Source organism: Podarcis liolepis (assembly GCF_965112155.1).
Source record: "Podarcis liolepis genome assembly, chromosome: 11".
Lineage (NCBI taxonomy): Eukaryota > Metazoa > Chordata > Lepidosauria > Squamata > Lacertidae > Podarcis > Podarcis liolepis.
The window spans coordinates 43613339-43640877 of NC_139565.1; the positions used below are offsets into that span (position 1 = coordinate 43613339).

The 27539-nt window shown below is 42.6% G+C and overlaps 1 protein-coding gene and 1 long non-coding RNA gene across 3 annotated transcripts in view; one reads left to right on the top strand and one right to left on the bottom strand.

Moving 5' to 3' along the window:
• The first annotated feature begins 3828 nt into the window (after positions 1-3828).
• Positions 3829-27291, top strand: LOC310689110. Its single transcript, XR_014517330.1, has 3 exons — positions 3829-3969; positions 5713-5819; positions 25072-27291. It is a non-coding gene; the product is annotated as an uncharacterized lncRNA (long non-coding RNA).
• NDUFS4 (NADH:ubiquinone oxidoreductase subunit S4) overlaps positions 6774-27539 on the bottom strand; it is a 46930-nt gene continuing 26164 nt past the window's right edge. For both annotated transcript variants that reach the window (XM_083466324.1, XM_083466325.1), the window contains exons 3-5: positions 16011-16183; positions 12808-12881; positions 6774-6988 (exon numbers count right to left, since the gene is read on the bottom strand). In XM_083466324.1, the coding sequence (XP_083322450.1) occupies positions 6885-6988; positions 12808-12881; positions 16011-16183 (351 nt within the window). In that variant the 3' untranslated portion in view covers positions 6774-6884. The remainder of the gene's footprint in view (positions 6989-12807; positions 12882-16010; positions 16184-27539) is intronic.

Here is a 27539-nt window from a genome sequence, read left to right on the forward strand (position 1 = left end):
CATTAATTCTGTGTGTGCGCGCGTGCAGAGGTGAGTTTCCAAGGGCTATTTTAAAGGGGATCAGAGAGCTCGGCAAATGTATGGTGACAGGTCAGTGTGACTTCAAAGGCACTTTAAATAGCTAGAATTGCTCTGGGTGGATGGTGGGCACCATTTGCACCCATGGGCTTCCTCAACGTGGTAAGACCACCTTGTTCGCAGGGAAACCAAAATGCTTGTTTACAAAGCTATTGTACTGCCAACCTTACTGTATGCTTGTGAGAGAGCCAGTCTGGTGCAGTGGTTAAGAGTGGTAGACTCGTAATCTGATGAACTAGGTTCACGTCTCCACTCCTCCACATGCAGCTGCTGGGTGACCTTGGGCCAGTCACACTTCTTTGAAGTCTCTCAGTCCCACTCACCTCACAGAGTGTTTGTTGTGGGGGAGGAAGGGAAAGAAGAATGTTAGCTGCTTTGAGACTCCTTCGAGTAGTGATAAAGCGGGATATCAAATCCAAACTCTTCTTGTGAAACATGGACCACTTATAAATGCCATCTCCAACTCCTCGGAAGATTCCATCAACGGTGTCTCTGAAAATTTTTACATATCACTTGAGAAAACAGGCGAAATAATGTCAGTGTACTAGAAGAAGCAAAGATCACTAGTGTCGAAGCGATGATGCTTCAACATCAACTTTGTTGGACTGCTCATGTTGTGCGGATGCCTGATCGTCTTCCAAAGCAACTACTCTATTCCTAACTTAAAAATGGAAAGTGTAATGACCAAAGTGGTCAACAAAAGAGGTTTAAAGACTCTTCTCTCAAGGCAAATCTAAAAAAATGTAGTATAAACACCAACAACTGGGAACCACTGGCTTGTGAGCGCTCCGGTTGGAGAACCGCCTATACCAAGGTGTCGTGGGCTTTGAAGACGCTCGAACTCAGGATGAAAGGGAGAAATGCGCTAGGAGGAAGGCACGCTTGGCAAACCCTCACCCTGATCAACTCCTATCCAGAAACCTATGCCCCCACTGTGGAAGGATGTGTGGATCCAGAATTGGCCTCCAGTCACTTACAGACTCACTGTTAAAGCTGTGCTTATGGAAGACAATCTTACTCGGCTACAAGTGATCGCCGAAGACCTCCTTGCATTTCTTTTTTTAGGAACCTGCCTTATACTGAGTGAGACCATTGGTCTATATAGTGCTGTGTTGTCTAGACGCTCTCTGGGATTATCAGGCCATGGGTCTCTTTCCATCCCTACCTGGAGATGCAAACCTGGGGCTTTTTTGTATGCAAAGCAGATGCTCTACCCTTCCCCATTTCTGTTTGTTTGTACAGTTGCAAATGATAGATCCCCCTGTCACCTGCAGCCTGGGTTTCTGACAGATTGCTTCCCTTTCTCTTTCATCCATTGGGTTGGTAATTGCATCCAAATAATGATCAGATTAGCAAGCTGCATAGAGATGCTGGGCACCAACTTTCAAGTGGATGGAATGTAAACAGTGGTGGGGCAGGCCTCACCAGGAGTGCTTTTCCCTTTTGATAGTAAACAAACACACATACAAAACCCATTCTCAGCTTGTTTTCTTGGCCACAATCTGCATTCCCCCACCCCACCCCCAATCTCACAAGGCCTGTCTCCCTTGGTCCATATGGCTAGTCTTGTTCCTGCTGGGTCTCAGTTATATTCTACAGTCTAAGCAGCAATAACTTTTCACAGTGGAAGGTGAAAACCCCAAAGGAGACAAGTCAGATCAGCCTTCATCAACATGCACCACATTAATTAGTGAAGGCTGAGCTAGGAAAAGTTAGGTTAACATCAGGAGGACTCAAGCATGCTGTTTAGTTTAGATCCCATATATCGTTTTTGATAGTACAGTGGTACCTCGGGTTAAGAACTTAATTCGTTCCGGAGGTCCGTTCTTAACCTGAAACTGTTCTTAGCCTGAGGCACCACTTTAGCTAATGGGGCCTCCCGCTGCTGCCACACCGCCACCACTGAGCGATTTATGTTCTCATCCTGAAGTAAAGTTCTTAACCCGAGGTACTATTTCTGGGTTAGCGGAGTCTGTAACCTGAAGCGTCTGTAACCTGAAGCATCTGTAACTCAAGGTACCACTGGGCACAAGCTAGAGAAAACATGTCATTTATCCCAAAGTAAATGAGATTGAAAGCTTTTTTTCCTGGGGGCTCAAGGATAAAGCTGTGCAGTATCTTAAATGTGCAGGTCTCCAGTCTTACATTTTCTGCACCTACATCTGCTGCTACCACCTCACTGAAGCAGATGGGTGATAGGAGATAGATGCACTCAGCACTTCTGTGCCTGTCCCCCAATAGCAGCCAAATGACATGGAGTGGGGCAGGGAATGCTAGGTGCTGAGTCCCCAACAACCAAAGCTGTATTCATGCTAAAATGGGGCAGGGGAGCTCCTAATCTCTGCTCCACTCGCAACTTCTCCTGTGTGGACTGCAAAGATCTGCCAGAGCTAGTAAGCATGTTTTATTCATTTCAATAATTTATCTACCACCGAATTACAACCATCTCTAAATGGTGTTGGGCCGAACATGTTTATAAGCGTTTACTGGTGTCGGCGGCTGTCCATTGGGAGTGGAAGGCTGGGCTTTTTGGTGAGAGTGGCCTTAGTGAAAAACTGCTATTCATCTGAAATACTGTAACAAAGCAGTCAAAAACTGACTAAGAGCTTTGTGTACACCTCTTCTTAAAAGCTAGTGGCTGTTGATTGCAAAAAATTACATGAAAGTACATATTCCTTGCTTTTTGTGTTAACATCGCAAAGTTGAAGGGCGAAGCAATGAGTCATTTGTCCAGTTACTCACTTAATTTCAATGAGCTGTATTCAACCTTGCATTCTTAGAAATGTTTATAGCAGGAAACCACCAAGTCATTGCGAGGAACAAGTGCTTCATTAAGGGGGTATGCAAAGAATGCCACAATCTTCTTTACGAAATCATGGAAAACTAAAATAACCCATTTTAAAAATAGTTCATAGTTGCTGCAAAAACAATTTCCGCCTGGATTTTTTTTAAAAAAAACCTTGACTCACCTGTGATTTTGGGGGGGAACAAGTGCATGTGAAAACATGAGAATTTCTACATTAGCCTCTAATGTAATAGCCTCTGTTCCTTTCTTCCTGTAAGGTATCTACAAGTTCTAGTGCTTAGTTTAAGAACATACAGTTTACACCACATTTAATTGTGTGAAAATACTTAAGACTCTGTTTGGAAGTCATTTACCACTGAGCTAATGGGGGTAATATTTATCCTGTATCTAACCTGATTTTTTTTTTTAGGGCTTCTGCATGTTAAATGGATTATTTCAAAACAGGAAACCTGAGTTCCTGGGTAATATGTGAAGCAGGGTATTACATATGCAAATTAAATTGGTATAACGCTAAACCAATTATGCTTTAAGTGTTTGCTACTTTTTTCACATAAAAGCATTTATTATTGGGGTTTTTTATTTATCTAAGCTGTTGACTCCCTTACTAATGAAGTTTTACTAACCACTCTATGGTTAACCCATGTTCCTTTTATTTCTTTAAATATAAGTGCTATTCTAGGGTATCTTTAATTATCAGCCATACCAAATTATTAAATGATTTAATAAAATCCCTGCAGGTTGGCCTATTTTAATTTTTCCAGCTCTTGTAACATTTGCATTAGCTGCTCTCCATATTTAAGAGTGTTGCTCAGCATCTTCAGTTTCGGAGCTACTACTAAGAACTACCGCACTCCTACAAAGCCTCTGACATATACATGCTTACATGCTGACCGCTAGGACTTTGGAAAGTGATGGAAAAAATGTTGTTTTCTTTTCCTAGGCAGTGTGATTTGACCTGAATGGGAAAGCCATTTGTCCACTGTGTACGGAGACATCATTATGACATCCCAGCTTTCTCTGCCCTCCGATGGGTGCCTTCTTCCCTGCACAGCCGATATGAGAGCAAGCACTGCATAAAATGTCTGGTAAGTGATGTTGAGGTCAGGGTGGGAATGTGTCATTCCATTAGCTTCTGTTACTGTTGACCTGCTGGTAATGGAGATTATGACAGCACACCAGGGATCGCCCACATGGTGCCATCTAGATATTGATCAGCTAAAACTCCCACCATCCCTGCTTCTTGGCCATGATGGCTGGGACTGATGGGAAATGTTGTCCAACATCTGGAGGGGACATCACCTACTCTTCCAGGGCATCGACATTAGCTCTTCTGTAGCTCCCAGCATCAGTCAGGCGGCTTACCTTCCCCCTTTCTTTAGCAGGCAGGACAGTGGAAAAGCTGCTTCTCTGTGAATAATGTGACCACCTGCTTGTCACCTGGCTGCCAGAATTTTCATCTCCAGTGTAGTCACATTTGCACAAGGTTTAATTCAATCTGCCTGAATGTATGCTTTATTCATTACCTCCCCCCAACAGAACACTTTGCTTTAGTGTTACAAGTTTTACCTGTTGTCAGCCAGTGAACCCGTGACTTATTCAACACATAAACTATACCCAAATACTGCTTTATAGTAGGACCAGGTCACCCATCTTTTGCCAATTTGTTAACCAGGTTTGTAAAGTTACATTGATAGAAATAAGAGGACTACTCTGGATTAAGACATTCAAGTCTCTCTTGGGCTTAGTCCCAAGTTTAATGATGCCATAGTATTCCAAACACTGTATTAGAGGGCTGAATGAAATCCCGTAAGTATCTGGACCGCCCCAGTTCAGTGAACAAGACAGGGCGGAACAAGAGGCAGCACAGTGTAAACGCGGCATAATTGGATTCAGTGGGGAAGAAGCAATTTTGATAATTCCAGCATTACTACAAAGCAATTTTAATGGCATTTCCTGTTCCAGAAGAATACTGTACTATTCTTGTTGGTTTGGGAAACTGCCTCCTTTCTCCTAGAGGTCAGAACAAGAGGGTTAGTTGTGTAATAAAGCCTTTTTCTTTTTTTGGCAGATGCTGAAGTTCAGTAACCAAACATCACATTTTAACACACTGCCAGATAACCTCTCCAATGATGCGCTCAAGCCAAGCAAGTCCCCTAATCATGAAATTAAAAAAGGGAGATGCTGAACTTAGTCTAAATATAGACTTCCACTTCCCTGCACCAATACTTTGCAGATAAAGGAGGGATTAGCTTTCTGTTTCACAATATCACTTACTGGATGCATTTGTTTAAAATTGTCCCATTAAAACTATGCAGTGTAGTAACACTGCTGTGAAGCTGGAATCACTCCCTACAGCTTTGGCACATTTTAAGCATGCATGTACTGGGGTTTTTTAAAATGCTAGTGATGGGCAGCCCAAGATTTCACTGATGGGTTCAAATATGAGAAGTTCAGCCTCCCATCTTGACCTTCTGCCACTGTGGTTTCTAGCCACCCCACCCTCCAAAACCATTTCACCCCGTCACAACCCTTTTGCTTAGGATTTTAATCATTGTCATTAGAATTTCATCAGTAGCAACTTGTTACCTGCACTGAGCCCCAGGGTCGAGGTGCGTCAGCAAGTCTTTATCTAGGTCTTCCCCAACAGTTAGGATCACAACTCCATCAGTGTCAGGAAGTGGGCAGCCTGGTCAAACCTCAACCAATTTTCAACGCCCTAATAAGAAAATCTTAATTTACAGATGTGATTTGATTTTGGGTTTTTATTTATTTTGGTGTGCATTGATCTCCTCCTGCTTATTTAACATGCTGACATGTTCATCATGCAGTTCCCATGCTTGAGCACCAGGAGGAGACAATAAGAACTGCCTCTTCAAAGCTGCTGGGTCTGGAAGCACCGAGGAACTAGAACTGCATTCGCCTCTGCTCTTGGGAGGTAAAAATCGATTCCTATAGCAGGGGGTGGAGAACCTTTGATCATCCAGATGTTGTCGGATTCCAACTCCCATCAGTCCAAGCCAATGGTCAGGCATGTAATCCTGATGGACAGCATCAGAGCCGGTTGCTCATGCTACCTCCCAGGAAAGTGCTAGGACTGGGCGTTGCTGTCATGAACTTAGCTTCTGGAAAGTCAGGAAATGGTTTTGGCTCTGGGGCTATGGCATTTTCCCTGGGTTTTTGCCTTGAGGTCTACTGCCTCCTCCGTAATACTCAGAACACACTGGGTTCTGTCTAAGAGGATGACCCCCTCCCCAATTCTCTCACAATGGCAACAGCATAGTCAGGTCCCTGGCAGCTGCCTGCCCTACTGTTGTGCATCAAGGGCAGGCAATGGCAGAGTTTTCTGTTGCGGTACTTAAGCATTACTGTGAGTGTACTTTCAAAGGCTAAAAACAAGATCTTACAATATTTTCTCAATCAGACTGCAACTGAGGTTTATAGGAATGTGACACTTAATTCAGTCTTTCAGAGCTAGTCTTCAGATAAGGAATCTTTCTAGGAAGTCAGCTGTAGTGAAGTGAACTGGAAGATGCTCAGAGAAAATGCATTTTACAAAACTGCTTAAAACAGTAAGCAGAGATCGCCTGCTGCCAGCACTTAAACAGATTAACCTCTTCTATATAAATAAGCGAAAAAACCAGAGGAACATCTAACAGCCTTTCTGTGTGAAAGGATGGACATTTATTGAACTATAAAATTACTCCAAAAGGCAAGGCTTGATCTTTAATGTTGCAGCTCATTTCAAACATTCCTTTTAATGAATTCCACGTACAGCAATTTCCTAGAGGTATGAACACCCCAAATCTCCTCTCTAAATATAGGGAAGTTTGTAACAGGTTCAATTGGAGACATCAAAAACATTTTAAATAGACACCACAAGATGCATGAGTAGTTTAAAGGTCAAATTTATTAGGAGATTAAGAGATGTATTATACATGGACTATAAATACAGCACAGCTGACTTTATTCACAGTCAGACGCAGAGACAGCCAATGCCAACCTATTTTGTGGACACCCTTGTTCTTTTGTTCCAAGAAAAGTTTGCACCATAAGACTTGGATTTAGGTTTTGGAATCCTCTGCTCTTGAACATCATAGCTCCAGCCTAGGAAAAAACATGTAGAGAATTCTAAACAACACACATGCACCCAATAACAGAGCAAGTGCAACACAAACAATTGCAACGTCAAGCTTTTAAGAGCTAACAAAAAAGAAATAACCAACATATTTGATATACTATATGTAATTACTAGCTTATTCTTTTGTAAAAGGCAGAGAACAATAATCCTTTAAGACAGATATGCCTTAAATGTGACCTCCACCTGTTCTCAGGTTTGTCAGATCTCAGGCACTGCGTGTTCCAACTTTCGCCGCTCCTGCTGATAGACCAGCACCAACAGTTGACACATGAAGTCCTGTAATCTCATGCATCTACACCTCTCTTTCTGATGTCGGGCCAAGTTTTGAAAATATGCATGGTAGCAGGGTACCACAATGCCACAAGGAAGCCAGAAGGACAAGGAGGTGAGCTTGGGAGAATTTATTAAGCGGCCTTCTAATCAGAATCAGCTGCTCTGCAGACCAGGGACACTGCCAACTCTCCCACTGCTTTAAAAAAAAAAAATCAGATGAAATCAAAGGACACTAATCTCTTGCAGGGGTTTTCTCTCCCTGTAAACCTTATTCCAGTTGCACCCATCAGATTTGGCACATGGGGTTGCATATGATGATAATACAGGGGTGGAACTGCTGACCACAGAAAAGAGATGGGGAGTCTCTTGCTGATAGATAGGGTTAAATGAAGGGCAGGCAATCTTGAGAACAGACTATTCAGATACTCAGCAAAAGTGTAACACGGCCAACCTCTGTCAGTGAGCAGGTTCTAAAAAGCTACCAGGGAGTAGAAGGGAGGGAAGCTTCCTTCATTCTTATATATGCCTTATGCATATGCTTTTTTTGTGCCCAAGTGTGTGTTTTGGACTTGTGTTTCTGAGGTGGAGCTGCATATTTCAGAAGCAGTTTGCAATAAGCCATGAAGGTTGGTTTTCTGTTCAAGAAGACAAGTCTACAGGATACCAACAGCAAACACTTAAAGTCTAGTTATATTCTACAAAAGATACAGAAAATTTGTCGTGACCAAGTTTGTAAGGCTGAGCTAATTTGTTTCCTTTAGAAAAAGTATTTGGCAGGCGATCCTGACAGTCACCTAAATATGCCCCATGTGGAGCCATAGCTCAGTGGCAAAGCACATGCTTCACGTGCAAAGAGGTCCCAGGTGTCTCCAGGTATGGCAGGAAGGATATCCTGCCTGAAACCCTGGAGAGCCACTGGCAGTCAGTGTAGCTTCCTATGTTCCCTAAGGTACATCAAGCCCTCCTACGAGCACAATACCCCATTTTCAGGAAAGGCATATTAAGAAACCAAGCAGAGGGGACAGAAGCAGATAGGCGATTTCAGTGCAGGATTAGATTGTGCTTTTATTGTTTCTGCTCTTCTATATTTCAACCAATAGAAACCTTTAGCTGAATTTATAATAAGCACTGAAAGAGTAACATAATGAGCAAGGGGAAACTCCAGAAGTATTCTCTAGAACCGAATCTTCCAAAATAAAGCTGCTTATTCCATCCCATCCCATTCTCTCTCTCTCTCTCTGCTTTATTTCTGTGTTCCAAAATCTCCCCCCTTTTTTCTTTTATTGGTTCCCACATATTGCAATACAATACAGATGTACCAAAGCCAACACCATGTCCTCCCCATTCCCCCATACCTTTACATTTCTATTTCCTCAATCCATCATAATATTCTTTTCTCCTTCCTCCCACTCGATTTCCTCCACATTATACAATTTACAATAATCTTTGCATTCTACAATCTTCTCAAATCTATATATTATTATTATTATCTTTTCTTACTAATTTTTCTTCCATCCAATACTTCACATTTTAATCTAGGCATGTTAGCGTATCTTTTTTTGAGCGATATTTTGCCATATATTCATCAAAACATTTCCACTCCTTTAATTTTTGATTTGACTGATTTATTATAGCAGTTAATTTTGCCAAAAACATTCATTTAGTTTACAAATCCATTCCTCCTTTGTGGGTATAGTTTGTGACTTCCACCTAGCAGCAATCACTATTCTAGCAGCTGTATTTGCATATAGAAAAATTATTCCTCCCCCCCAACGTGGTATCTCTTCATCTATCAATCCAAGGAGCTAGGTCTCTGGTTTCTTTGTTATTGATATTTTCAACATCTTCTTTAGTTCTTTGTGTACTACTATCCAAAATTTCTTAATTTCCTCACAGCTCTACCACATATATATTGTTGTTCCTATTTCTTCACCACATCTCCAACAGAGGTTGGATTTCAATTTGTATATCTTTGCCAACTTACCATATTTTTTGCCCTATAGGACGCACTTTTCCCCCTGCAAAAATGAAGGGGAAATGTGTGTGTGTCCTATGGGGCGAATGCAGGCTTTCGCTGAAGCCTGGAGAGCGAGAGGGGTCGGTGCACACCAACCCCTCTCGCTCTCCAGGCTTCAGGAGAGCCCCAGCGCCAGCCCCACAAGGTCGGGGGACAGAGGGAGGCGGAACGCTGCCATCCCGCTGTCTCCCGAAGTGGTTTTGAGGCTGACGGCGAGGAGACCCCGCCGCCAGCCCCGCAAGCTCCGGGGACAGCGGGGAGGCGCAGCGCGTCTCCCCGCTGTCCCCAGACCTGATCTCAAGGCGGGTGGCGGGGAGAAGAGCGCTTTCCCTCACTGCCTGCCCCACAAGCTCCGGGGACAGCTGGGAGGCGCAGCGCGTCTTCCCGCTGTCCCCGGACCTGATCTCAAGGCTGGCTGTGGGGAGAAGAGCGCTTCTCCCCACTGCCGGCCCCACAAGCGCCTGGGGGGGAATTAATTCCCCCCCTTTATTTCCCCCCCAAAAAACTTGATGTGTCCTATGGGCCGGTGCGTCCTATGGGGCGAAAAATACTTTCAAGATCCAATATATTATCGTATTTTTCGCCCTATAGGACGCACTTTTTCCCCTCCAAAAATGAAGGGGAAATCTGGGTGCGTCCTATGGGGCGAATGCAGGCTTTTGCTGAAGCTTGGAGAGCGAGAGGGGTTGGTGCGCACCGACCCCTCTCGCTCTCCAGGCTTCAGGAAGACATCCGCAGCCTAGGCAGCCCTGCAGGAGGTCCCGCAGGGATGTCTAGGCTGCGGATAGCAGCCTGCCGCCCAGCGCGAGGGGCACCCTGAAGCAGAGCGCCCCCCGCGCCAGGCAGACATCGGCCAGCCCCACAAGCTCGGGGGACAGCAGGGAGGCGCAGCGCCGCCATCCCGCTGTTCCTCGACCTGGTTCTGTTTCCCCGACCTGCTTTTGGGGGGGAAATAAAGGGAAATTTTTTTCCCTTTATTTCCCCCCCAAAAAACTAGGTGCGTCCTATGGGACGAAAAATACGGTAGTTTTTTTTCCAATCCCTTACCCAAATTAAACATTCCACTTCATAATATAATTTTAATTCTCCACCAAACCAGATCCACCTGTGCATTAATGGACAATCTCTGCTTTCCATCCATCAACCCCCTGCAGGCCAGGTAAGCATGCCATAAAATGACGAGGTGCATACACAACATACCCAAATAACTACGCTATGTACCACACACATCACAGAAACCCCACAATAAAAGTCAGCTGATTGGATTGCTTCCTCTCAGTTCAACTTCACACATCTAGTTCCCTCCAAATAAGGATGAAAAGGAATGGCAGTATATGCAATTTCAAATGTCCTTTATGCACCCAGAATCTCTTTTGTACTGGGCCGAGGTAATAGCTATGTTTCCAGAGATCACCCAATCAGCAACTTCTCTGAGGGAAAAATCAATGAAGTGGCACAGACCAGCTCCCTCTTATCCCTTAGCCCGGTTAATGTCCTGCCACGCCATGATCCCAAGGGAGCCCTCCTTCTCCCAGATAGGTAGGCATGAGCTTCTACTTGCCCTCCTGTGACTAAGCAGGGTTGAGCAAAAATGCTCTGTGCACACACACACAAAATAAAACCCTACAAATAGAAAAGGAGCTGAACTTCCAGTGTAAGTTAAAAATACCTTCAGCATAATTCTTTTCTGGGATTCGTTTAAGGAAAGTTTATCCTGAAGCAAAAAAAAATATGCTAAAAAGGAAGATATTAGACAGGCTTGGGTTTAGCACACTAGCCTTCATCCCTCTAGAGACAAGCTCAACTTTTGACTCTAGAATTTGAGAGTGAAAATGAGTTTAATGGCCCCTTGTTTCCCCGAGTGTTATAAACTAGCACATAATTTGGCATCCTTGCCAAGCAGCTCCAATCTCTGTGCTCAGGAGGCCAAGTTGTGGAATTAGTGAAACTTGTAGACCAAGATAAAGGTGCCCTGGCAACGGCAGAGGGGAAACCTTGTCCCTCGCCCGCATTACACTGGGCTGTAGGCCAACACTCTTGGTTCTTCACGTTAGCGAGTAGAGTACTAAGTTTTCTTGTCAAATATTTGCAGGAAATGAGAGAGATAAAAGGGTTTAATTTTTTGTGCCAACACTTAAGGAGCTGCAAATGCTTACAAGAAGTTCTCCTCCTCAGGAAGCCCTCAGACTATGCTAGGGAAAACTGACACATCTGAAGTGTGTTTTATTTCCGTTAGGAAGACGGCTAGTTGAACACTTTCAGCCTTACATAAATAGAGCCAGATAATAATAATAATCTAAAGACGGGTTTTTAAGAAGCGGTTTGATAACCACCTCTTTCAGCGGGTCTGGGAAGGCTCCCTCACAGAGAGAAGCATTCACCACCCTGCGAAGCTCATCGCCCAGCCTGCTAGCTTTTATAAGCCAGGATGGGCAAGGATCAAGGAGACAGGTGGTTGGTTTCATTCGTCCAAGCAGCCAGTCCACATCCTCGGAGGTAACAGACTGGAATTGATCCCACGCAACTTGACTAGACAGGCTCAGTATAGGAAAGCCAGCTTCCCAGTTTGCAAAGCTGTAAGGATGTGTGCCCCGCACTGATTTGTGAGCCACATCAAACTATTGTGCTTTAAGTCACAGGGCTTAAGCCAGTCCTTTAAAAAAGATGAGTCTGTATGCAAATGCATATTGTAATCTATTTTTCCAAATTCAAATTTCTCACAGTAGCAAAGAATTAATCCTTATGGTGTCTGTAAAATCAACTGTGTTCCTTCACCTCTGAAGGTCAGGCAGCAAAACACAAGGAATATATTATCCCGCATGCTTCCAGTAGAATGGGGGACTAGAATGGACAACTCTGAAAATATCTGGTTATGCCAGCAAAGTTGCACAATAATGCAATGCTACCTCCTGCTCAGTCATAGGAAATCTTAATCACTAGGGAAGATGTGGCTTAGGACAGCAAAAGTCAGGAAACAAGGCAATGCCTGAGTTAGGCATGAGCATTCAAGGCTGGGTGCCACACACCACCTGGCCCAGGGAGGGATCTGATGGGCTCTATAAAGGACTACTGCCGCTGCTGGGCAGATAGGGCTCTGTTTTGTTTTTTTGTTTAAACTGCTGTTATTTTTTTACCTATGTCATTTTAAACTGTGATATTAATGCTGTATTCTTAGTTTTAGATTTTGATTTATGTAGAAATTGTTTCCCATTGGGCTGTGTATTTTTTGATGTGGTTTATTTTTCATGACTTTTGTAATTACGTAAATCTTGTTATGCTGTAAGCTGCCTTGAGCATTGTTTTTTTAACTGTGGAAAGGTGGCATACAAATAAAAAATGATGATGATTATGGAGAAACCTGCCAGGGATAGTTGTGGAGCACAACTGGGTAGAGCACTTGGTGGGTAGGAGAGCAATGGAGTCCTCTTTCCCATTAAGTGGAAGAAGCAGGCAGTGTGGCACCAAAGCACTGCATGGAGCGTGGTCTGCACATACCGTTTTTTTCAGCGAAGGCTATAGCAGCTTCTTTCGTAGAAAAGGTCATCAACACATTGGACAGAGGATCCGCGCTGCAAAATACCAATGTTTAGTTATTTATTTGCTTAAAACATTTTAAATACCACTCTCCATCACACTAGATTTTAGTGTGGTATACACACCATCTCTCTCTCACTCACAAACTACAATTCTCACATTTATCAAAATGCCATGGGGGGTAAAAATGGTTCTGCCTGGCACTGTTATATTTAAGAGCACAATTAGTCCCGACAGCGGAGAAGATATTCTATAACCTGGGTCTCATTGCTGAGAAAGCTCTCTTCCTTGCAGGCTGTCTTTGTACTAGTGATGGAAGAGTTACGTGGAGGGAAAGAGTCTTAAAAAACAGGCATGTTGACATGGGAGTAGGAGCTCCTTTAGGTATAGTCCCTGAGCCATTTAGGGCTTCAAAGATTAAGGACTAGCACTGTGCAGTATTCCAGGCAACAGTTAACAGAGCATGGATCACTGGGGCCAGCCTCCCTCCATTTGGAAGTGGCTGGACTGCTGAAAAACATTGTATGCCACAGAAGTCATTGGACCTCTAATGACAGTGCTGGATCTTAACTGCTTTCCCAGGGTCAGTACAATGGTTCAGAAAAGACTAAACGCCATCTCCCAGGACAGCAAAACTATCTACCTACAACAACTTCACCTTGTCAGGATTCAGGTTCAGATTATTAGTCCTCATCCAGCTCATTACCAAGTCCAGGCGCAGCCTCACCCAATTCAGATGATAAAGAGAAACAGAACTGAGTGTCCTCTGTGTACTGAGATCCACTGGGGAGTTCCTCCTCCTCCTCCCATCCCCAAGTGAGGCTCAGCACCTCAGTGACCTGTGAGTGGCACCCAGTGATGGCACCCCAGCAATCAACAACTTTCCACCTTGATATAACACTGGGTGCCAACTCTGGCTAGTTTTCAGTGTCAGCTAAAATCTCATCTATTCTGTCAGACTTTTAATGGGGGTATGACCATTGGCACATTGATATTCATACTGAGAAGAAGGAAGTGGATTGTCTACTCAATTTGCCGTATTTACTCGAATCTAATGCTCACCTTTTTGGGCCAAATTATGTTGCAGAAATTAAGGTGCACGTTAGATTCGAAAGCACATTTACAATCATCAGCAAATACCTTTCTTTGGTTTCAAGGTTTTGAAAATTGAGGTGTGTGTTAGATTCGATGGCGCATTAGACTCGAGTAAATACGATATATTGTTTTAATTGTTTCAATGCTACTGTGTTAGTGTTTTTATTTTATGCTACCTGCCCTGTGATCATTTATTTGATGAAGGATGAGATAAAAAACTCATAAATGTAAACAAATTGACATCACCCGGCAGCTTCATACATTAAAAAACATGGGGAGGGGATAAAAAGGAACATTGTGGGACAGCACAAGAACCAAAGGGTTGAATAGAAGTCTCCCAGTCTCTTGAAAATACAAAATGCAGCAAGGCAATATAATTCTTTATAATAGAAGCATTTAATCAGGCTATCTCTAACCAAATATTTGTACTTGAGGCATGATAAAAGTTTTCTGCCTCCGGCTTCCTGTTCTCTACAATCCCCAATAGCTGCAGACGGGAATGCATTTTGAGGTGTCAGAAAATTAAAAGAAGACAACAGTGAAAGGTAATCTACTTTTTTCTACTCTCATTTCATATTTCTAGAGTGGAGAAGGCTGAACCACAAAAGGGCCAAGAATTCCTAGCCTTCCACTTTCTGAATTAGCCAAACCTCCAGCCCACAGCAACCCAAAATGCTAAACATATGTAGTACATCTTTTTTCAGAATGAAATACCCCCACCACAATAACTAAAACAGAACTTTCTGTGCCAGCAAGAGAAGCACGGTGAATTCTCAGAATTTATGAGAATACATGCATACATTATAGAGCTTCTAAAATTTATATAAAAACTTATCCCAAGGTCACAAAATGGGGAAACAGACCCTTTCACTGAGGACGGAGGACATAGTTGTATCATTATTAAAACGGTGTTTTGGCATGGAATATTCAGTTATCTGCTTTAGAGATATTGAACTAACTTCCTAACTTTATATGTAAAGACTGATTGTGAACATGACTGTTTTTTTTACCATGCCTTTTAAACACAGAATTGAACATAATTCTGTGGAGATGCCACCGCATGCTACTGTCATACAAACATACACCAACTCATTTTGGAGGTCACTCAGTATCAAATTAGGTGGAGAAGGAAATCGAAGGTATTTTCCAGCCCCTTGTAGCCTGCCTTGGGCGACAGCAATCTAAATATGTTACTGAACATATTTAGGGCAGCAGAGTGAGCTCCATTATCAGTGTCACTGCAACACACACTTATTGTAACTGTTGCTGAAATTTAAGTTCATTGAATTGCTAAGATCTCTTCTCAAATGTGCAGTGAAAGAGCCTCCAAAATCTAATTTCAGAATGAATCTGCTACCAAAATAATACTTGGTGGTTGTTGTTGTTTTACTACATTCCTATCCCACCTTTCCTCTAAGGTGCGCATGATGGCATACAGGCTCCCCTATCCCCATGTTCTCCTCCCAACAACACAACCCTGCAAGGTAGGTTAAGCCAAGAGATTGCGACTGGCTCAAATTCACCTGATGGGTTCATAGGTCAGTGGGGATTTGAAATCTGGTCTCCCAAAGAACATTGCAAATATAACTCTTCGTGTGTTTTATTTAAATAATTTCAGTACATTATCTTGGTAATCTTTCAGCCCCTCAATACAGTGGATCGTGAGTATTGTGCTCATATTACAGATGGGGAAATTAAGGCAGAGAGCTAGTGCCATGCCTCTGTACTTGAAAGTTTCTAACTTGCTTGCTTTCAGAGGAGGCAAAAGAAAGCCCTCTTGAGGCACAGGCAGTTCTGCTTTAGCAGAAACTGAGCATGAACCTTGGAATTAGAATCTTGTCTCTCGACGTCCCATTTAAGCAGTAACAACCAGTGGCAGCCAGAAGATCTACAACAGTCTGTCTACCAAGCCCCACTGCAATATCAGCTGATGGAGTCTTCAGAGATGGTGAAGACAGACAGACGAGAGAATGTGGAAGGGTTTGCTAGGTTCAAAAGGCCAGAGAATAAAGCTCCATAGCACTCAACAGCCTACCAGCTATGGAACTTGCCAGCTATTTTATACTTACGAAGATGCCCAGCCCATCAGTGGGTTTTCCCAGCGCTCCCTTGTGTCAAATTCTATCTTCCATTTTTTTGTGTTGTTAACACCAGCTTGCATGGCATTACGGGCTGGAACAAAAATGTGAACTTTTCTGGTTTTGATATGCTCCTCTGGTACACCTGTTAAAGGTGAAATGTCCTGGGGGGGGGGGGAGAAAAAAAGAAGAATAAACAAATATGACCCGGGTAAGAATAAACAGGTTACTTTCCTCTTCTTAAAATATGTCATTTCCATCCAGGGAAATGATATGAACAATCCAGAAGAAAGAGGCTTATCACTTCTGGGTTGGATTTAACCAACTGCTCTCACTAGTGGAGATCTGTGCATTTTTGTAGTGTGACTGGGCTTTCCTTCCTCTGCTTCCCCACATGACATGGCAGGGAGGAGGAGGAGAAGAAGAGGGGAGACCATTCTATCAAGCAATGAGAACTGAGCAATCTCCTTAGTGCTACGTGGAATTCCTCCCTCTGAATTCAACTAACCTGCAGGAAATCACACTCTTTTGAGACTCTCTGCTCTCTGTAGAGTCTTGTTTGAATCCCAATAGAAGTGGATGAGAGGTTTAGACATTGGGGATTGCAAAGGTGGATTTGAATGGGCTGCTGTGGCTGTCAGTGCTGAGCATCTTGTTTTGGACTAGCTGTACTAACCTTGGTCATTGCTGCTTGGTAGCAAGTGGTGTATGGGCAGGTGTGGAAGGATATGGTGTCAACCTGACAAGTCAGACATTCCAAACTAGGTTGAGGCAAGTATTTGGGCAAGATTACTTGAAAACATTTACTTCATAGACAGTTTTGGATGCCATTCTGAGGCTTCTGAATACTTTGATAAAGCAGTTATGAATTGTAACACAATCTGGTTGAAATCTAAAGACTTGCAAGTGCACTCAAAGATTTCCAGATCTATACCAGGGTGTTCTCTCCTCCAAATGCTGTTTCCTGTGCAGCATCAGAGGCTATTTCAAAGGGTCCCCAACTTTCAGGAGTGTCTTTTGGGGCTGTGAAGGGGTTTGCAATAGCAGCAGAAACATTCAAACAGCCTGCAGTGTTCCTATAACCCTCTTGGATCTAAGCATTGCTGGAAGAAATTAACCCAGTTTAAAATATAATCTGTCTTCTTGTTGCTATGAAGCAGCATTGCAGAAAAGAGGGTGCCTCCCATGTTACTTTTTATTAGTAAAAAGTTGGTTTTTTAAAAAAATAAATGCTGAGTTGTACAGTCACCCAATATTATTATTCAGGTTTTTAAAAAGGCACAAAATGGGGAACTGAAAAGTCAGTGTAACCAGTGTTAGAAAGCTAGATATATGAGCTAGGCACGGAATGGCTCCTAAACCTGAACGCTGCTAGTAACTTACTGTAGGCAATAGTGTCATTGTATGCATTCTGTTAAGGTTTGAGAGGGGAAAGGCAGCAAGAAGGCTGGATTGTTGGAATGATGGTGTGGAAAGAGGGGGTTTGGCTGTATGATGCAAGGAGCCGGCCAAATCTAACCAACAGGAAGGTATCCATCTCAAGCCCTTTGTGTTACCTGCTCTCCGCCCTTTATTCAATTATGTGCGAGATCCTGCCGGACAGAGAACTGTCTCTTTACACTGGTGCGGTGGTATTATATCCATCTCAAGCTCTTGTGACTGGGTCAGGCTATGAAAGTAAACTTTACGGAAAGCCTCTCAGCAGTTCTCTATAATTTGCACAGCAATCCTAGTCCTTTAACAGCTGTTGACACACAAAAAAAGTGTGGATCATCAAATACTTCCTGCAGAAGCCACCACATTAAGCTAGCAGAAGTAACTCAAAACTGCCGCCTACTTAGATTCTTGCATGCACAATGCCAATGGGAGAGGCTTGGACTGTCTTCCGCTGCCTTTCTCCAGGAACAAAAGGCTGATCTGGTACAGGTCCAACTGCAGGCAGACAGAACTAATCCAAACCAGTGATGACATGACTTAAATTTGAGGAGGCAAACAAGTCTAAATAGCACATTGGGATTTTTAAAATAAGCCTCCAGCTACCAACTTCAGAGTCTCTTCTGTCACAGAGTTTAAAAGCTCTTCATATTCTCACCAGACCATCCTTAGAAAGAAAGAAAACAGGAGGCCCATCTTCTATCCCCTTCCTCCCCCCCCTTTTTTGCTTCACTTTATAAAATAAACTCAGAGAGATCAGTCACAACTGCCAAGTGTGAAATGTTTGTCTTGCATTTAGAACCAAGGAGGGGGGGGAACCCCACAGGAAATTACAACAACGCACAAAAGCTGAGCTCAGACTACCTAAAGCAAACTGTCAAAATATTTTAACAATTTAATCATAAATGTTTTCTTTGAGTGCAAGTACTGTTTATGTTGAATACCAGTCTAGTCATAATATGAAGACACACCAATTATTAGTCAAAATGTTGCAACACACAAAACTACATTCTCTCCTGACAGATTGGCATTTGATGGCTAAAAAAAGAAATATCTGAAAAGTTGTTTGGTTGGGCAACCAATTGTCAGGCTTCACACAACATGTTTTACCTGCAGAAAAAAATAAGGCGAGGCCTGATTGTTTCAACATGTCTGTTTATAGAAATCAACTAGCAATAATACATCCGCTTTCATATTAACATATCCTTGGGATTAGGACATATTAAAAAAAGAAGGCGGGGGGAATCCTTTATAGGTCACTGACTAAAAGGAATCCAGTTCTCATTAACTTCCAAAAGGTGAGGCATTTTTTTAAAAAACCCAAACAAACATGAAAAATGAAGTAGAAGATATTAAGGAAGAATAAAAATGCAAAACTCATTTTTACTGGTTTGAGGGTGTGTCACATATATTCAAATAATACGATTCAAGTCTCTCTTTTGTTAGAGAGACAGAGATGGGGGTGGTGTGTACACAAGAGGTTTGTTTGTTTTTTTAACAACTAAGTGAGACATAAATTTTATGAAATAAGAAAAAATGCTCTTTACAACACAGCTTACAGGAGGCTTCAGCATGAGCTGCCCAGCTCTTTGGGGAAAAGGCAGAAGATCAACGGAAGACAAGGAAGGCATGAGCAAAAGCACACTATTTGGGTGGCCTGGAGGCAACAAGTATTTTGGATAGAAAAGCGAGAGCCATAAAGAATATCCCAATCTCCTCCACCAAGTGCGACAGCTCAGTGCGCAGGGTATATGCATGGTATTAAGTGACAGAGATCCTGGGTTCTGGTCTCTCGGCTTTTCTTTCCCCTTTCAAGCAGCACAAAGCCATCAAGAGTGGTTGCTGACTACATCACACTGGGCCAACATCAAGGAAACAATCTCTTCCCTGCCTCACACCCTCAGCATAGTTTCCATTTCTCCTACTGACCATCTATGGTGGGAGCTCAGCTGTTGGGGAAGACAACATGGCCCTTGCCCTTGCAAGCACATGTTGGGAGTTTGCTGGCTCCAGGGGTGCCCTACTACAACCTGAAAGCTTCCTTTTGTGTCCTCTGCATCAGGTGTGGGGAACCTTTGGCCCTCCAGATGTTGCTGGACTGTAATGACCAACAGCCTGAGCAAGCATGGCCAAGAATGATGGAAGTTGCAGTTCAGCAGCATCTAGTGGGCCAAAGGTTCCCCATAAGCTGTTCTACATGCTCATCAAGTAAGGGAACACTGTTTAACCAGTTCAGTGTTACTCATAACTGCAGAGCAGGTGGGGAAGACGATCCTCTGCAGCCATATTTTGCACATCTATTTCCCTACCCCTAGTAATATTGAAGTATTTAAAGAATCAAAGAGAGAGTTGCAGGGGCTATGTGGCGGAACCCTGGCAGCCATGTTTGGTGCATGTGAATCTCTAGAATGGACCAGGATGCCCCTTGTGTATGGAGGACCAGTGTGTATGAAGAGCCCCATGACCACTGAACACACAGATGGCAGCGGCAGCAGGGGACACAAACATGACTATTGAGTGCACTGGCAGAGGCAGCATAAAGCACCCCACAACCACCACCCCTTAATATATTTCCAATGTTAAAATGCAGCATCCCAAAAAGTAATGCTGCCTATTTGTTTGCATTTATTTATTCTCTCTCGCACTTCTCCATGAAGCACTGCTTTTATCGCTCTGTGGTTTTCCACACTATATATGAGAGGTGGTAGCCAACTAAGTCATGCTCAAGCCATTGAAACAAGCGAACTTAAGTTGGTTGCTTTCAATGAGTATACTCTTGTGTATGACTTAGTTGGCTATTACTCAAACAAACAAACAAACAAACAAACAAATAAATATAATAATAATAATAATAATAATAATAATAATAATAATAATATGCCTCAGTGTCAGAAACTCCCCAATCCTTTTTCGCAAAATCTATTGTTTTTGTGAGTGGTCAGCTATAGCTTTGCAAAATATGTTCTACCTGCCAATCAGCTGCCACCTTCCCTATTTGCTAATATTTGTTCAAACTCATAGATGACTCCGAGCCTGTTTGCTGCCCCCCTGCACACACTATCGTATTGCCCTCTTTTTTTCCATACTACCCAAAACACGTGCAAGGACTTCAGGACCACAACTGTTCCAGAAGTGTGAAAATGCATAGTCCTGATGTCCTTGTATCTTTTTTTAAGAAGAAAAATTAAGTAATATTAGGGATGAGAGCCTGGCTCTCATGGAACATAGCTCCTGGAGTTGTCTGGGTGGAATGCTCGCTTCACAGCTCACATTCCACTCATACTCTCTTTTCTACCGCCCCCTCCCCACAGTGTACCAGTGCTAAGCAGAATAAACTTGCTTCACTGCTTGCATTCTATTCAGCCAGTCCCACCTCCAAATGTATTTTGAGGCCAAGCCAATTGCTCACTTTTGTCCCGACTCCAGTGTTACCTCTCCCTTCTTTGTGCCGGCACGGAGGCTTCAACTGCTGTCTGCTCATCCCGAGAATCCTCCAAGGGTCCATGCAGCTCAGTTTCTCCCGATTTTTTGGCTCCCCCGATTCCCCCCCCCTCCTGCAACACTGTACGCTTTCCTCCCCCAGTGCCACAGAACTAAAATGATTTAGTTTGAAATATCTCAAGTTTCCCTAGGCTTGTTCCTGCGCCCACCTCATTTGCATGTGGAGACACCAAGAAGCATGATAGTATCATAAGCTTACACACTCTAAAATTTGCAAAAAATAGCAGGTTTTTAAGGAATTTTCTGTGTTAGCTTCTGCAGTACACAAATCATAGTTTTTCTTTTTGCAAACACTTGCAGGTAGGGGAATCCTCCCACAAAGTGTGTCATATTTTTTTTAAGATACTTGAACAGGTAAATCTCTGTTTTACATTGCCAGCTGGAAGTGAGAAGATACGATTATACGTGACTCACCATCTCTATGGGAAAAGCATGCCATGGAGGTCTCCCGTTTACCATGGTTGCTAAACATGCATTGGTCTTTAGACTACCACTATACCAGGTGTTCTTCCCAGGTGCTTTCCTCACGTCAAAAGTGAAAGTACAGACCTGGTACACATGGCGTTTTGGATTATAATCTGTGGGTTGTAGCCAACAGTGGCTTCATGCTAGCAGAAAGTGCTTGACCAAGGCAAGACTCCATTCTTATCTTCTTCAACCCTCTGTACCAAAATACCACAAACTACTCCAGAGAGTCACCCAGCTCTTAACAGCAGGGCTGCCGGGAGCAGGAAACTGCAGTGGGTAGATCGGAATTGATATTCTTTCACAAGCGGAAGTGTTTTCTATTAGAATTAGGTCACCACTGAATGCAATCACATTTCTGTCCTTTATATTCTCATAAGACACAGTAATCATAACTTTTCTTCTTGCCCAGTTCTGAGCAACAGCGAATCGTCCCCTGCCACCCCAAATATCATCTCTTGTTGGTCCTGAGTACATGGAAGATGTGCTCTAGATAGAGGCCAACTGCTGTCTGCAGTAGCCGGACTTGCAAAAGAAGCCAAGGGAACTCTGGAGAGGAATCTCCTTCGTGACGCGGTGGAGGAGAATAGAATCCAGTCTCTCCTCTCCCCAGAAATGGATGGGGAAAGTAGGTCACAAGAAGGGGATATTTCTACTGAAAAGCAGCACATCAGAGATGAGGGCTTCTTCACTACTGGAAGTTAAACACTAAAGAAAGCTACGCTATGTCCTAGGTGCACAGCATCAAGTCTCTCTTTGCCTCACCCCCCATCAAGTCAATCCACTGCAGGGCCTTTACTGTAGTTATTTTAAAACTAGTGTATAGCTTTACAATAGGACTATGATGCCCTTGGAAGATTTGTTATGCTTAAAAATTACTTCTAATGAAGGAAAAGGTCTAGTCTAACGTGAAAAAGTCAAGCCGTAGATACCATGGTATTTGACTGGCTGCAACTAAAGAGAAAAAAAAACCCTTTAGTGGTGGCAAGGGATTTATGCTTCTGAAAGCCTCTTTTTCAGAGCAAGAAGAAAAACAGGGCCTGCTTTAATAATTTAAAATAGCTGCATGATGCTGCTAGCTCGTTGTACTTTTGATTCATTACAGCCAAAGTTTCCATGCCTTCTGGGAATACAGCAATTGTTTATTGATATCTCCCCTCCCCTCTCCCCACATACACACTCCTCCCTCCCCCAGTTTAAAGCTGGCAATTGAACAGACAGTTGTTTAGGACAATGAGTTTCTGGATTGTGAAGCCCTGAGTTGTCCTGACACAGAATTGCTGTTTTTGCTTGCACTAGACATGTAAGGTACTGTAGCATTGCTGAGCTGTTGCCAAAGATATGGAATAAAGGCTTGGCATCTCTCACATACTTGACACCTAAAGAGCACAGAAGCTCTAAAATTCCTATTCCCTGTAGGCGCACTCTCAGTCTAGACAAACTGATTTCTCACACTTTGAAAATGCATTACAACACTCTATTGTGATCATTTCATCCACACAGCTTCAGCTACTGACAGAAGAACCTGTCCTTTTAGCGACATTTCAATGGGCTAAAGCTCCCGCTTCAAGACGCCATTAAAAACAATATAATACTTGAAAAGAACTAAGTCCAACTCTCTACTGTGTCTCCAGCGCTTTGTTCCGAGTTCAAGTTCTCAGTGAAAACTACCTGTGAACCAACTTTCTGAAACAAAGATGTTGGGAAAGTGTTGGGTTTTTTAATTTATTTTTAAAAAATACCTTTTTGTATATTTAGCAGTATTGTGCTTAACAATTCCAAGCTTTCTGTGTCCATTCATTTTCAAATGCTGACAGCAGAGCACCTGTGGGATTTCTTTGATATTATGTTGGGGTGTGTGTATCTTCAAAATATAGAAAACAAAAAACTGGTGCTTTGTATATATAATGAACTAGAATCCTGTTTGGCATGGCAGATGATTCTTTCCATTTTGAAGCAGGTTTTCAGGTGGAGTGATATAAGAGAGGTGCTTTTAAGAACAGGGAACAAAGAGAGGAATTTTAATAACGAAATACCTCATAACACAACTGTAAAACAACAACAACAGGAAACCAATTTCTAGGGTTCTAACCTTTAATTTTCACTCAGAGCAGAAGAAGTGGGCTACTTTTAAATTAGATCACTCCCTCCAAAATCATGGAAGAAGTTTCATCGTTAGTCTTCTGCTTCATTTCTGAGAATAATTGTATTACTTCAACCCCCTTGTTATGGGGAAAATTAGTAATGTAAGCTTTTAGACAATGATATGGCCACAGGGAAGAAACAGTAGCAAACCCACCCTCCTACCCCACAACCCCTGGGCATCAGCAGTTTTTGTTTCATGAAATCAGGAACATATAACAATTTCACATCTGCATAACGACAGAGCACAAAAATATGACCACAAGAGATTATACAGAACCCATGAGAGCAAATATCTACTGTTTAACATTTTCCTCCTCTCTAAATAAAAGGAAGCCGGGAACAAGCAATGGGAAGTTGATGTCAAAATGCAGAAAACCTCCCAGCAAGCTTCCAGCAGCCACCCAAGATTCAGAGCCTTGCTAGTTGCCCTCTTTTCAATGCCAGAATTTCACACATTTCAATGACCATTATGACTTCAAAGAATCAAATTTTCATCATTGTCCATCATCTGCCGGTTGATTTGTATAAAAGGGTTCTTCTGCATGCACTCCAGACAAAAGCCCCCTAACTTCCATTATATCAAGTTTAAAAGTTCTGTTTGTGACAGTTGTGTCTGTGGTAAATTAGGGTAACACTGAAGGAGTGCAGCTGCTCTGCAGGAGCCTCCTTTCTGGCACCATTTCACTTAAATAAAAAACTGAATAATTAGCCTCTGCCTTTATTAAACCACACTGGACTTAGTAATTACTTCCGGTTGCCCAACCTACTTAACCTCCACAGTTTATACTTTTTTTATATATAAAGATAGGGACTGAAGAGATGGTATCGCTACTTTAGATAAGTTTAGACAAATTTGCTAGCATGCCTCATATTTTAAATAGACCACTAAGATGTTGCAATGGAGTTGGTTGAAACAGACTGTGCCAGGACAAGCACTGGAAGTTTAAAAACAAAGTTCAAGAGCATGGAGTTGAAAAACATACGACTGGGACAACTGTGGACAACTGCAGTGTCTGCCTCTATGTATTGCTCCTGAAATTTTTGTGTGTGACTTTTTGAGAGTGAAACTGTTTCATTTCTCAATGCTTTTCCCTATTGTCTTCTGGGATGCGGTTTGAGGAAGGGAAGTCTGCGGAATAAACACTTAACATGAGCAGGTATGTAACTAATAGATTCAAACAGCACAAGCAATGGGGAAGCGCATTAGTCTTCAAGAAAGTACTTACTATACCCAAACGCTTGTCTTTTTGCTACATAGACATTCATACAGTAATTCTGGGTTGATTCCCACATAGAAGGCAGCTGTGGTTTTTCTCCATTTGTTCCCTTCTGTCTATCTCCCAATAGGGAATCTTTGGGAGAAATGTCAGCATGCTGTACAAAGATATTGTTAGCAGTGGTTTCCATAAATACTGTGGTGGAAAAAATTCTGTCAATCACTAACATTGCTGCTGGCCTGGTTACTGTATCTATGTATAACCCAGCTCATGCTTGTATTTCCCCACAGGCACCTGGAGATGACCAGGAGCGAACGAAACACCAAGCTTCCGTGCATCACTGGGCACTGATCTGCCCAGAAATAGCATCCTACCTGAACCATTTGCAATGCAATGGCTTCCCTGCCACACAAAAGTACTGAAGGAACAGCATCAAGGAAGGGGTGAATATTAAAGAGCAATTCACACAAGTGAGCTCTACCACAGTTCCTACTCATAGTTTTCATATTCACAACAATCCAGTCCAAGTCTCACCCATATATGCAAATGTGCACAAATGAGAATGCAAAATATGGCTGAAGATTTGCTATCAACTTACTTCTCCTTTGCCCATCCTGTGTTAACTAGTGGGGCAAAATATTAGAGACCTGAGATCCCATCTTGATGACAACCCAACAAGAGTTGTCGCTGAATTTTCCCTAAAGAAGAAACAGCAGTAGGAACCAAAGAAAGCAAAAAGAGAATTTCTGACAGAGGGGATCAGCCCCCCATTTTCAGGGACGATTTGCAAATTACTTCCTTCCCCCTTTTTGCGAATACTTACGGCGTTTCAATAATGCATTAAAAAGCATAACACACTAGGGCTTATCCACACTTCCTCTGGCCCCACTGCTATCTCCCAGGAAAAACAGCTCTTTGCTCTTTAATGCTCAATTTCAGGTATCCAAGAGATGTCACATGATCGGAGATTGAAGAGATGTGTCTGTAGGCTCTTTGGTTTTAGCCATACTATCAGCCATAAGAATAATCTATAAGCTTAACAACCCAGCACCACCCACAGCATGACACCAACACAGGCATTAGTAGCATTAAAAAATTTTTGAGGGAGAGGGACTATCAAACCAAGACTACCGTACTTCTCTTTTGCCCGTTTCATATAACTAATTAGTGAAACAGTAATGTTTGCTTTTGTGTCCCTCTTGTCTTCTCCCTCCCCTGCAACTATAACAAAAACAGAGAAAAAGTCTAAGCCCTGGTAACCCCTGAAATATTTGGTGCTTAAGAGATTTCTTTAAAAATAAAAAAATCACCACTGCTGTATTTATCCACAGGTACACTAAGATCCTGCCAAAAATATTTCTAACTACCTGTGCACATTAAACCCTTCCATACAATTTCATCAAGAGAATGAGGTGTTTGGAAATTGGGAGTTATACCCCTACCACAGAAAGAAAGGAATAAAATTGCTTGCTTTGCAGGCAGACACCCAAATTTTTCATCCACTCCAAACACACACACACACACACACACACACACACAGGCTTTAAGTATATGCATTTCTTGCTTGACAGTTTTTCAGACAAAACACAAGAAAACCAGCAGCGAAGTTCAACACAAAAGGAACTGTCAGATTAGACATGCACGCAGAAAGATAGATTTCTGAATTTTCATCTTCCCCAAAAGAAGCACCATGCTACACAAACCTGAGAAAGGCCAACCATGAGCAATTTCCCACCAAATATGCTCAGTTGCAGATTCTGGCAGTTTGCCACTGCTACCTTGCTGCTGCCATTCTGTGCCACAATGAGCATTATTTTCTGCTTTAAAAACCAGGAAATAATGGTTAAAAAGAAGAAACTATGACTATAGAACAGCTAAGGGGAGCTGCACAGGATTTCTTTTGACTCCATTGTATAGCAAACCATTTACACTGTTGACCAAAAACACAGCTAGCAATGGCCTCCACAAAGCTGACAATGAATCATAGAACTGTAGAATAGGAAGGGGGTCTGGGGGGTCATCTAGTCCAACCCCCTGCAATAATATTCTCTATCATCCTCATAACTTATCTTGTCATCCTGAGATGCATGGAGCAACTATTGAGGTGTTGTTACTCTTTATATAATTAGAATGGTGAAATGGGGAGAGAATGGACACGCTAGCTAGCTTCATCCACTTTGTCAAATTCCCATTGCCCTCCATGCGCTGGGGTTGCAGAGTCTGCTGTGCTCATGGAGGCTCTCCCCACAATTTAGTATTCTGATCATGCAGGATTATACCTAAACATGGCTAAAGTGATTGATGAACCTGCGATCATTGCAGAGGTAAAGCATGCCTGAAGAGAAAAAGGGTTGTATAAAGGGGGGTGGGAAGAGTTATGGATTTTACTGAACTTATTTCTTAGACATAGACATCTTTCTATGAAAGCTTTGGTCTCAAAACCAGTGTCTCCCCAACTCAATAAAAGCTACTGAGATGTTTTTTTGAAAAAGAACTACTACTACTACTACACCCCACTTGCCCATCTTACTGGGTTGCCCCAGCCACTCTGGGAAGCTTCTAATAGAATATAAAAACATAATGAAACATCAAACATTAAAAAATTCCTAGTATAGGACTGCCTTCAAATGTCTTTGGAAAGTAGTGTAGCTGGTGGAGATGCTCCTTCAGGTATACAGGGCCGAGACCATTTAGGGCTTTAAAGGTCGACACCAACACTTTGAACTGTGCTCAGAATCATACTGTGAGCCAATATAGA